This window comes from Clytia hemisphaerica, unplaced genomic scaffold, assembly GCF_902728285.1.
Source record: "Clytia hemisphaerica strain Z4C2 unplaced genomic scaffold, Clytia hemisphaerica genome assembly, whole genome shotgun sequence".
Classification (NCBI taxonomy): Eukaryota; Metazoa; Cnidaria; class Hydrozoa; order Leptothecata; family Clytiidae; genus Clytia; species Clytia hemisphaerica.
The window spans coordinates 264941-277027 of NW_027104432.1; the positions used below are offsets into that span (position 1 = coordinate 264941).

The 12087-nt window shown below is 35.1% G+C and overlaps 3 protein-coding genes across 4 annotated transcripts; all 3 read right to left on the reverse strand.

Annotated features, from left to right (window-relative positions):
- Window positions 1-1806: 1806 nt before the first annotated feature.
- Window positions 1807-3674, reverse strand: LOC136820608 (uncharacterized). Its single transcript, XM_067076801.1, has 3 exons — window positions 3352-3674; window positions 2912-2962; window positions 1807-1929 (listed from the first exon to the last, which is right to left on the reverse strand). The coding sequence occupies exons 1-3, from the start codon at window positions 3619-3621 to the stop codon at window positions 1855-1857; spliced, it is 396 nt and encodes a 131-aa protein (XP_066932902.1). The 5' UTR covers window positions 3622-3674; the 3' UTR covers window positions 1807-1854.
- A 1368-nt stretch (window positions 3675-5042) lies between these two features.
- LOC136820595 (uncharacterized) lies at window positions 5043-8151 on the reverse strand. Of its 2 annotated transcripts, none has more exons than XM_067076785.1 (3): window positions 7876-7939; window positions 6851-7048; window positions 5043-6213 (listed from the first exon to the last, which is right to left on the reverse strand). In XM_067076785.1, the coding sequence occupies exons 1-3, from the start codon at window positions 7897-7899 to the stop codon at window positions 5764-5766; spliced, it is 672 nt and encodes a 223-aa protein (XP_066932886.1). In that variant the 5' UTR covers window positions 7900-7939; the 3' UTR covers window positions 5043-5763. The 2 variants fall into 2 exon arrangements, with proteins under 2 accessions (XP_066932886.1, XP_066932887.1); XM_067076786.1 differs by lacking the exon at window positions 7876-7939 and adding an exon at window positions 8061-8151 and having other exon boundaries at window positions 5044-6213.
- A 692-nt stretch (window positions 8152-8843) lies between these two features.
- On the reverse strand, window positions 8844-11262 carry LOC136820606 (ras-related protein rab-11.1-like). The gene is made up of 2 exons (XM_067076800.1): window positions 11011-11262; window positions 8844-10834 (listed from the first exon to the last, which is right to left on the reverse strand). The coding sequence occupies exons 1-2, from the start codon at window positions 11200-11202 to the stop codon at window positions 10364-10366; spliced, it is 663 nt and encodes a 220-aa protein (XP_066932901.1). The 5' UTR covers window positions 11203-11262; the 3' UTR covers window positions 8844-10363.
- Between the last annotated feature and the right edge of the window lie 825 nt (window positions 11263-12087).

Consider the following 12087-nt stretch of genomic DNA (forward strand, 5'->3'; position numbering starts at 1 on the left):
CTAGACATTAGGTGGGTTTACATCTAGGAGAGAATCGATTAAGAAATACAATCTGATTCCATCACGATTCCTTTGTAAGTCATAATTGATTTTCCCTAAGCTTTCTGATTGGTTTCAAACTTTATTAAAGAATGCGAATATGGTTTTTCTACAGGGTGTCCCTAATTAAAGTATCGAGTTTGAACATGCAATTGAGTAGAAAAGTTTGTGTGTGTTATCGCTAAAATATAAGAACGTTCTCCATCACACAGGCTTATTACAAAAGGTAGTTACAACCTATAAATTAATCGTGATGACAAAGAAAAAAGAGGGAGAGCTTAAAATACAATTTTGTGAACACGCACATAAAACTTTCTACTCATAGTTGTGTTTCGACTCGATACTTTAATTAGGGACACCCTGTATATTCAACAACCGTCTATACATTTCAACTGGACACCATATACAAGTTCATGCTGCGTAGTAAAGCTTGATCAAAAAGTAATTTGCATAGTTGTTATCATCGTCATCGAAATCATTTTCCAAGTTTTTGTCTTAAGAGGTACCCAAACCTACCTCTTGTAACAATGGCAATAACGAGGGGAAGATCGATTGTGTTTATAAAAGAATTCGTAAAAGTGATTTTGAGCTTTTTTTTTGTTTATGTTCTGAATTGTTATCGACAAAGGGAGTGTTAATCGATTCTCCCCTTACAGATGTAAACCCACCCATTATCCTGGTGCATCACTGATGCATGAAACATGAAACTGTGTGTTCCGGTGGGAATTCAGATCAAATGAAAAATGCACTGTAAGGGTCGAAATGAGCAAAGATAAGAGAAAGTGCACAGTAAGGGTCGAATTTAGCAAAGATGAGAGAAGTGCTCTGTAAGGGTCGAAATTAGCAAAGATGAGAGAAAGTGCCCTGTAAGGGTTGGACTAGAGTCTACTTTTGGCTGAACTTTGCCTTTTGATAATTTTTTATAACGCTGAGTCCAGTGAAGTAGACTAGGAGCATTTGGCGAGGTCGCCATTTTGAAAAAAAATGCTAAAAATCCAAATAACAATAAATCTACATAGAGTTGAAAGATATAATCAAAAATGAGAAAAAACAGGATTAACAGATTTGCAATCCCTTATTCTCAAATAAAAACATTGCTTTATACTGTTTTTACCTTCCAAAAACAATATAAATCTGGCGGACTGTTTTACAGTCCACCTAGGCAAAAGCATATTACCATATACTACCGGGCCACTTAATCGCGCCATCCAGTCTATAAAAAAAGCTTTAAGTGGACCCCGGGCTATGTAAGGGTCGAAATTTGTAAATATGAGAGAAAGTGCTCAGTAAGGGTGCAAAGACTGAGCATCAAACGAAAGTTTTTTGGGAAAAATTTTGGAGAACCTCGTAGCCCTTAGGATGATTTTAACTTTCTCAATCCAGGTAAGTCTTTCCTGTCACAACTTTACAGCGGAAAAAATACCAAGACTTAAAACTTAATGTAAAAAGGTCTGGCTGACCTTAATGAAAACATCTCCAACCTTTTTTCATTTCTGATGAGAAGAAATAGATAGATCTAATAAAATATAGATAGAATCTGGTGGGCTGTTAAGTGAAAAGCTCAAAAAATAGAACTGTCACGTCATTTACTACCGGACCACTTAATCGCGTCATCTAGTCTATCAAAAAGCCTGAAGTGGACCCCGGTGTGCAGGTATGCATAGAAAGAAAAGCATAATCATCCCGGAAATGAGAAAGTTTAGCAATCTTACATATTCCAAAGTAAAAATTTATTGGTCCCTTTAAAAAAATATACACAAGATAAAATTAGATTTGAACTAAGTAAGTAAGTTTATTTTAAGTTTTAAAAACGAACTACAAAAATTTCTTTAGTTCTTCTTTAGCTTTGTTGCTGAGCATTTGATGTGGATGTTTGGCCAGTGATGTTCTCTGGTGAAGAAAAGAATGAAGAAAAGAATGAAGAACAAAATATAATTCAAGAGAGGGGCTTTTATTATAACAATAGCGTTCAGTTTGAGGTCGTTGTTGTTATTTTCTACCCGCGCAGTTTGACTATTAGCCTGAGAGTGTCATTTGGGCAAATGGCACTAGAGGGATAATAATCAAACTGCAAGGGCAGAATTAAGGACAACAACGAACGAAAGCTTAACGCTATTACTATTATTATCCATATCGAACATTCAAACAACACGTTTTTTTCTAGCGTCAGCCAAATCTTTTTGCTTCAATGCAATGACTTTAACAAGTTTGGAGTACCCTTGCGAGCGGGCCGTAAATAACCAAAAAGTGTTTTTTTCTGACATCGGTTTAGTCTCACCGCTTCAATGCAAAGACTTCAATGAAGTTCCGAGCGGGCCGCAAATGACGTTATCGCCCAACCTCGTTCCCTGCGTATTATCAGCTTTTTGATGCTTACTGATAGTGCTAGATAATAATTCTCTGGCGTCAATCAGTAACGTAAATAAAGCCTGGGATACACGGAGACGAGGTTGGTTATCGCCCTATAACCAGGGCGGTTAATGATATTTCAGCCCTCTGAAGCGCAACGCCTTAGTTTTCTCAGCACGGGTATGACTATTTGAGTCATAGAAACTTCCTATACCGCCCGCCGTTCGAATCTTTAATGGCTTACTTAATGACCGCTATATGGATAATAATATTTCTTATAATATAAAATTCGTTAAATGTGCAAAACAGGTTTGCCGAAAAATTCGTACAGTAATTTTAATGTTAATTTAATAATAAAACGGAATTTCATCGTTTTTGAAAATAAACGAAAAGAAAAGGAAAACTTTTTTCCGTTAGTGAAAGTTGCTAAATGCTAGTTCAAGCAAAGTCAGTTCAAGGAACTTCGTTTATTCATTCGAACTAACAAGTTGAATAACTTTAAAATGAAAATTTTGCTTCTTACCAGCTGTTTTGATAAATAATCCATCTGTTTTGAGGTGCATTCTCTCCAATTCTAGAAATTGAGAAGATGAAAATATCTTTCAAGGTTCGAACAAAATTACGCCACTCATTTCCCATCCAGAACACGTAAACAAGTGTTTTTGAAACAAAATTTCTAAATGCGGGGCAAAATTAAGGCTTCACTTTTTTTTTTGCTTTAGAAAGGTTGAAGATTCATCTCTAATCCTTTCAGGGCTATAAACTCACTGAGAGCCTCGATGGCTTGCTACCTTTTAATCTTCTTCAAGCGAAAATTTTGTGGTCCCAGCATCAAGCATGAACTAGTAAAAAACTACACAAAAGAGAAAGTTGGTCATCTAAATCGAGTTTCAGGGCACCAAAAAGGGCAAAAAGATGGATTAGAAAAAATGTAAAATATCGAAATGATGGAAAATGATGTACCAATCTCTGTTTGTTATCACTGCGTCCTTCAACGTTGATCTCATCAACCAGCACCCATTGTTCGGGAAGTCTTTCTTTCTTTGTCGTACTATCATGCCCCAACACAGTGGGTGCTCCCGCCACCATGATTTCCGCCCGTGTTGCACGCCTTGTGAAACTTGCGGGAAGGGCGTTATTCAAAACGACAGGACCCATTGATAATCTTGTTTGTTTGAGGCGTGGATTATTTTTTAGAATATTTCCTTTGGTTACTTCATGGTGGGACGACATCTCGGAGGGTTGGTTGAGTTTGCTTTGAAGAAATGCTCTCGTCTGATGAAAAGTTGTTAGTACAATAATTTCTTTCGATAGTTGATTTTCGATTTTGTACAAATTTTTATTTGACGTCAATAAAGGTCATTGCAGGAAAGTCACCTTTATAAATTTGACCACTTATTTTAGACCACGATTAAAATGAAACATCCAACCCAGATTAACTCTGATCTTTTATAATACAGAAGAGTCTTTTTAACTCGAACCTCTTTAACTCGAACCTCTATAACTCGAAGTCTCCTGAACTCGAGAAAGTTTTAAGGCCCCTTCAGTTAACAATTATAAAGCTTACTCCATATCTCAAAATTTCCATAACTCGAACTAATGTGTCATCACAAGCGATTTGAAGTGTAAATTAGATGGAGCGTTTTTGAGACGTTCCAGAACGTTTAAGGGCGCTCGGGAACGTTCCAAAATGTTTCGTAGCGATCCTGAACGATTCTGGAACGTTCCAGAATTCTTTGCGTCCAAAGGTTAATATTCAACTCAATAAGAACGTTTTGGAACGTTCCCGAACGTTATGTGACATTTTGTGGTATTTGATCTTGGTTGCTGCAGGCGACTAGGGTTCGATTCCCACACACAGCGGTTCACTTGGCAAGTGAATGAACCTTCTCCCGGGTAAACCCATGCCATGTGAGGGGAATTGGGTAGTCAGTCCAAGGTGCTGACGGGGCGCTCATTGAAAGCGTCTATAGTTGCGAAAATAGGCCTCAAAGTCTCCTGCAACTCAACCAAAATACAAAACGAAAAACAAAATCTCAAAGTAGTAAATAAAGGAAAATGACCAGGAATGTTCAGAATGTTCAAGAATGTTCAAGAACGTTTCTTATTGCTCATTTTACTGGAACGTTCCATTTTATTTGTATTTAAAGTCGCTTGTGATGACACAAATTTTCGTTCCCCGTTTGTATGTTTGAGTTATAAGACTCCAATGTAGTCTTGTAATGTAAAGTAGTAATTTGATGAATTTTTGATTTTACCTAGGTGTCGTGAGCGATTTTAAACTCGTGAAAACGAAACAGAGTACGACTTTTTTGGTTCGAAGTCATAGCTCTTCCATAAAAATCATTATCTACACTCCTGTCTCGGTGACCCGGTGAAGCTTTGAAATCTACCGAGTTGGCAATAAAGGAAAAATAAATTTCACCAGATTTGGATTTGAGATCTCAAAAAAACTCACTGGGGTGAGAATTTTTAGCTCAATTTTTGGAGGGAGGGAGTGTAAGCTCCAAAAGGAGACCACCATAAGAGACCATGAAAGAACGAAGAAAAAACGAGAAAGAACGAAAAAGAACAAAGAAAAAACGGTTGGTTTTTACATTTCGTTCTAAGTTTCTGTTTGGGTTTCTGTTCTTTTTTTACAACGAGACCAGTGATCAAAAGCTTATTCTCTTCAATCATAGGTTTTTGGCAATTCTTTTCACCGAGGTAGCACCAGAGTGGATCTCACCGGGTCACTGAAAGAGGGGTGTTTATCTGGCATACCATGTGTGTATGATACCATATGAGTATTAGCAATCTGAAGGCTGATTAAAATAATACAAATAAAATACATACAAAAACAATAATAAACTCCAAATAATTAAAATTAACGCTCTTAAATCCGACGTTCTAATATTCGATACAAAAGCCACTGTCAACAAGATACTCGTAAATGACGCTCTACTATTCGATACGCTCATTTATTCGATGAAAATCTAATTTCCCTTGAAAATCGAATTAGAGAGCGTCAACTGTATATCAATATGTCCCGTCTTAGACATTTGGTATAAAGTTTCACATTTACATTGTAGTCTCCACATACAAATAAGTTTTTGAAACGTTTCCATTAAATTTTCAATCCTTTATTGTATCACATAATAACATTGTGAAGATAAGTTTTACAGTGAAACAAAATTCAACTAGATTTTTGACAGCGTGTGTTTTCACTCCAAAGACAATGTAAAACAAAATTGGAACCACTTTTCAAATCGAACATTTCGGTCTACGAAAATTGAAGCTGCGTACCAACCAGATCCTTAGGACTCTATCACATAGGGTGATAGTTAAAATGTAAATATGAATCGATTCCATTCCAAAGATAACTAAAAACACTGATCAACAACAATTGTTAGTTTTGACATTTGCTTGATTCGGCGCGCCATCCGCCTGATCTAAATGTACCGTTTCCTTTTCCTTTGCATGTTCCTCAACAATTTTTTTCACTCTCATTTTCCGGTGAACTTTTCGTATAATTTCATGGAAAGCTTCCTCAACGTTCGTTGAATCAAGCGCAGACGTCTCAATAAATAACATATCATTGTTTTTAGCAAATTCGGCGCCCTCTTCTGTGTTAACAACTCGTAAATGGCGTAAATCCATCTTATTTCCGACCATCATTAGCGCAATTTCTTCACTTGTGTGTTTTCGAACTTCATTCATCCACGTGGTGATATTAGCGAAAGAAGAACTGTTTGTGATGTCATACGTTACCATGGCAGCAAGGGCACCATTATAAAAGACACGTGATATAGAACGAAATCGCTCTTGCCCAGCGGTATCCCAAATCTAAAAAAAGGAAGATTCATTTTGAAAAAAGATTTTTAAAGAGAAATTGGTGTTTTGATCCAAATAATTTCCTTTTCGCAATAACACAATTCAATGAACTTTCCAAAGTTTCTGCTCGCCAAAGTTTGTACGGCTAAAGTTCTTTCCGATTAACTCTTGAAACAATTTTAAGGCGCTGTAGCGTAGTTATAAGCCTTGACTTTCGTGCAGAAAGTTTGATGCCTATTCGGTGCTATGATTCACATGGCAAGTGAATACACCTTCGCCCGGTTCAACCCACGCCATGCGAGGGGAACCATGTTCTAAGAGTGTGAGGAGATATGCATGGTTCTACGGTGTGGTTGCTAAAAACAGGTTTGACCATGCCAGGATCTTCAGTTTTTGTGTCGCGAGCACGAGTTCTCAGAGTAATGTAGATTCGTTCAACGGGAAGACTGTCTCCTCTCTACTCCTCCACTATCTAATTCCCTATCTGAAGAAGTAACAGTTTAAGAAACGTCAGACGGGCATGTTTTGTTAAGTTTTCACCATCAAACGAAAAAAAACTACTCTAAATTCAAATCTGTTATAAGTGTCTTTATGTTGAATGTTGGATCAACAGTATAACGTAAAAAAAATGATGTACGAGCCAGCATACCTGTACTTTGACAACTTTATCATCAATGATCACGCTCTTCGTTGCAAAATCCACTCCGATCGTACTCTTCGACTCACTATTGAATTCATTGTAAGTGAATCGAGAAAGAAGACACGATTTTCCCACTGCTGAATCTCCGATCAATACTATCTTGTAAAAGTAATCGTGGAAATCTGTCATTGTTTCAATACCTATAAACTAAAGGTGAAAAAGAGGGAAAATAGAACAAAATCTTTAACTTAACACTAATCAACCCTTAACAAATAGTCCCGTTAAAAATCGACCACTGGTTTGAAGAAAAGTGTAATATATCCAAAAATCACTCAAGGTAATGTTAAGTTAAACACAACCAGTACATGAACTTGTTGTACGCCTCCAGTAAAACTGTAACTCTTCATCAAAACCGATAGACATTTCAAAATCATGTCATTCACTAACTTTTAAGACGTTTTGACAAGAAACGATGATGGTAAATGTGAAATCCTTCAACAAGCAAAACTCTTCCGATGTTTATTCACACAACTAGTTTACAAATTTCCTTATGACTCAAAATGTTCGAAGAAGGGACGATTTTATACGTTTAATCCAAAATAAATACATATCCTTATTGACAACCGTATAAAAGCTGGAAAGTTTATCTCAATTTATTTAATGATGATCAAAATTGAACATGATTGGCACATGTGCTACAATAAGTTATCATAAAGCTAAGGAATCATGTCTCAAAATAAATCTTGGGTTTTTAGTCATTTTTTAGTCCTTTTCTATCTAACCTAAATAAATTCCACTCGTAAATAACTTTTAGCCGGACCGAATTCGCGAATTCCTCGATACACGAATATTACTAGACAATTATTCAACAGCCTTGAAATTAACACACAAAAAAATTATTTTATTTGCTTTTTCAAGGACACCACGGCTGGTTTTAATTAAGGAGGTTTTTAACACGAAATCTTTCAATTCGTGTTAATAAAATGACTAGTAATATTCGTGTAATAAGGTAACCAAATTTGTGGAAAACTCACAATGTATTTGTTTCCATTGCACATTACCCAGAAACAATTTTTTCTACAGCTTTACACCTTTGTCTTGCAGACATTGAGGATTTTTCAATCTAGCAAACCATCACATTCATTACCAAAGGTTCAGTATCTAAGACAAGAGATGAATTACTGGCTATCTTTTATAAAGAATAAAGAATAAACCATACCTTTCTATCAAAGCCAATGTTGTTTGTACCAAATGTCTATCGAATGAAGATTGAATTTTTGATTTTTGATGAGAGGATTTGTTAGCAATAAGCCTATCTGAAAAATAGATCAAATTTAAATTGTCATGTTTTTATCTTTTCCGTATTTCAATGGCATTGGTCTCAATTAGAAGGAAAAATTCCTTAAAAATTAAATTCGGTATTTAAAAGCAATAGTTCTATATCTTATAAAGAAGGCATACATTTTTTCTTTTTCGCCTATCCTTTTGACAAAAGTTTTCTGTGTCAAAGTTTGGGGACGAAGCGATGTTCAACTTTTAGACATTTCACTTTGGCAATAGTTTGTTAATTAAAGGTGAAATGTTAACTATAAGATTATCAAATATACATAGAAACATACCTAAGAGTAATCTGATAATGAGTTTTCTAATTAAAAATCTTCGATTGACTTATCTATCTAAAGAGAATTATAATTAGAAGTTCGTTTATGGTGATGAACCCTAAAATATCATTAAGAATCTGTCCAGATGAGATGAGACTTATTATTGGCTGTAGATATGTTATCTTTAAAAATTTGCTTAAAATACGCTTTAATTAGAACATTTTTTTAAAAGCAGAAGGATTTGCCTCATTTCTGACAGCAAGAAAATGTTCCTCAAAAAACACAAAAGCCAAACATCGATTTGTTTGAAGAATTAGTGCATCCTCAAAAGTATAACATTTTCAGAAAATGAAGCTTTGTATCTTTTCTCTCGGAGGGGTTAATATAAGCGATAAGTGCGGTTAAAGTTGGTAGAAATATTTTCTTATAATCCCTGTGTGGCCTAAATTATCAAGCCCATTGGCATAATAATATACTATCCTTGAAATATGCTGGTATCATTACCACTACATTTCCTTATCCCTAAAATGTAGTAATCATTGCTATGGTAATAAATCGAGTTAAATTTGAAATAATTTACAAAAAGAAAAATAAATAAAAAATTGAGCAAAAATGTTAACAAAAATAGAATTTGGGCGTAAAATAAAATCTTTACATACTAAAGTAGTACGAAATGAAACGGAAAATTCTTTAAATTTAATTAATAGTATTTACATTATTCTGATAAACAGAGAAGATTTGTTGTATTGTAGTTAACGTATCAAACCTGACCTTACAAAAGGTATCAACTCCGAGTATTTACCGTCAATAAACCTGCGCAAAATTTTCACCAGATACAACTTTTGGTTCGAGAGTAAATAGGTGCACACAATATCCCATAAAGACTATACTCTACTTTTATTGGATATAACTTGTATTCAAGCCTGACTTTAACACTTTATCGAATCAAAGGATCCATTGGAATGATATTATGTTTCATTTATGCCAGCATAAATGTTACCATAAAGTAAGTGACGTAAAGAGACCCGCTTACATTTCAAGCTATTCGCATTATGACACAGGTAGGCAGCAATTGATGATGGCAACCCGTCGTTTAAATAAAGTATAGGTTGGTAATTCTAGCTACTTACATAAGGAAAAGAGATTGTATTTCATCACCGTTATATAGCATTCACTTGACACAAGTTGACACATTGAAGTAGATATAATGTAAAGAAATCCAATCAACTGTAAAAAAATATATGATTGTCAACACAAATTGGATGGTTGTAATTTTTACCACAACAGAGCACAATGTTTCATCGGCCAGCCCCAGAACTTCCCCAATCGTGCGATAATACTGATAGAGGGCTCAATTCTTTAGTTAGGGTATTGTCAATTGGTCATAACCATGATAAAAGAAAACTAATCAATCCTAGTCATGACCTACTTCTCAAAAATAGCTCAAAATCATAAAAAAGTAAACGCCAACAAGGGAGGCTGTTCATAAAGCTGAAGTTCACGAAGATATCAAGAAGTTCATGAAAATATCCTAATTCGTTATCACGAATGAAAATATCCCAATTCGTTATCACGAATTTAAGCTGATTAATTCTAATTTCGTTTTTAGTAATTGTCTTCAATAACAATTTTCAGTAAGGTATTTAGATTTAACGCGAGTCCAACATTTTCGTTTACCAATATAAACGCCATAACTCATGATTTCTAATGCTCGTGTTAAGCGGGAACAAGTTGATTGGACTAAACTGAAAAAGTTTTTTCCACACCACACTCACAATGAATCTTGGAACCAATGACGTTTACATATTGGTCCAAAATCTTAAAATTCTTAGTAAAGGGGAAAGTAACTTTAAGAGCGAATTCCATGATTTATCTTGGACCATTTCCAAGGCAAATGAGAAACAACCGAACCACCTGGTTTCTACACGTAAAAAGAGCTGGTTTCTTTCGGCTGTTCTTCCTCTTCTTCCCCACTTTCTTCATCAGAAGAAACTTTCCTTGCATTCCTCAAACACTTGATGCAAGTCACTTCACCTACACACGATTGTCTCATACGCTTCTTGTGTATTTTGCGGACCATCAACTCAAACGCACTCTCAAACTCTGACGAATCAATAAGTGACGTTTCCACGTATACCATCTTATTCCGGTCTGCAAAATCTCTTGCTACTACTTGGTCTACGGCTGGCGGCCGCTTAAGATCAATTTTGTGAGCTACCAGCATGAATAAAATGTCAGTCGTGCAATGAGAACGTAACTCCTCCATCCACCAGGCTAAATTATCAAATGTTTCTTTCTGAGCTGTATTATAAGTCACTAACGCCCCAGACACGCCACGGTAATACGGGCGGATGGTGGAACGGAAACGCTCTTGACCAGTAGTATCCCATACCTGATGAGAAGAAGAAAAAGAAGAGTTGAGTGATTGGACAGTAATGAGGAACTCCAGAATTCAATGATGTGATGTTGGTATTCGCTTTCGCAAATTTATCTGGTAAAAAATTCCTTAAAATAAAATGTCTTAACATTTTTTTTGTTATAAACGTTCAAGACAAATACGCTTTATACCTGAGCTTTGAGAGTAACTGCTTTCTTCTCGATTAACTTCGATCCGAATTCCACACCGATTGTCGACCGTGATCCGATATCATGCGGACGTCCAGTCAGTTCCGCAAATAATCGGGTCTTCCCAACACCGGATTCACCCACTAGAACAAATTTATATTGATACTCGTGACGATCGCATACTGGCTTCCCCATTTTTGAATTTTTAAAATATATTTCACATCTTTTATTTGTTGTTTTTCATGGCTCTGTAAAGTGAAGAACAATAGTTTTAGCTGTTGTACATTGTTAGAATCTAAGTTTGGATGAGGTTATGAATCACAAACCATTTCCAGTTTAATTATGTTATTCAAGTTAATTTCCTTCATCTGATACCTAAGCATTTTCTGATGTTATTACTTCCATTACTGATATACCAATAAACTGTTACAAAAAATAAAAAAAATAAATAACAAATAATAAATAAAAACAGAAAAAACAAAAACAAATGTAAAGACAAGTTGAAAGGTTATGTCAACCAACATTGGCACAAACTGCTCGACCATGTCATAAATAGGCGGGGTAAACCCCTTCATAACGCTGACATGTTAATTATAATCATTATATATAAAAATGATTAAAATGACAAATAAAATAACATAAAACGCAATAAGTACTAATCTCTTCTTTTATCAGGCTTAAATGAGCATTGTAATGTAAAAGTCATAGTCATTTAAAATCTAAATGTCAAATAAACAGCAAAAACATGTAACACGATAACTACCAAAAGAACTCTCGCCACAGTTACCAGAAAGTGCGATCTCAGAAGAAGAAAAAAAAAAGTTTTTGATGACGGTTAGATATACGTTAATACAACATGTAACATGTATGCGAGATGATGATTTCCTACTTTTTCTGCTTGAGGAAATTGATTATCATTAAAAGCAATTATTATAAAACTCTAATCAAACTTAAACATACATCGTAATTAGCAATTAAGGTACACTTTTTAAAAATTACGAAAACTACGATCAGGTGAGTCTCGCAAGTTTTCTAAATCAGACTTGATTGAGCTTATATGTATTTACTGTATATATGTAA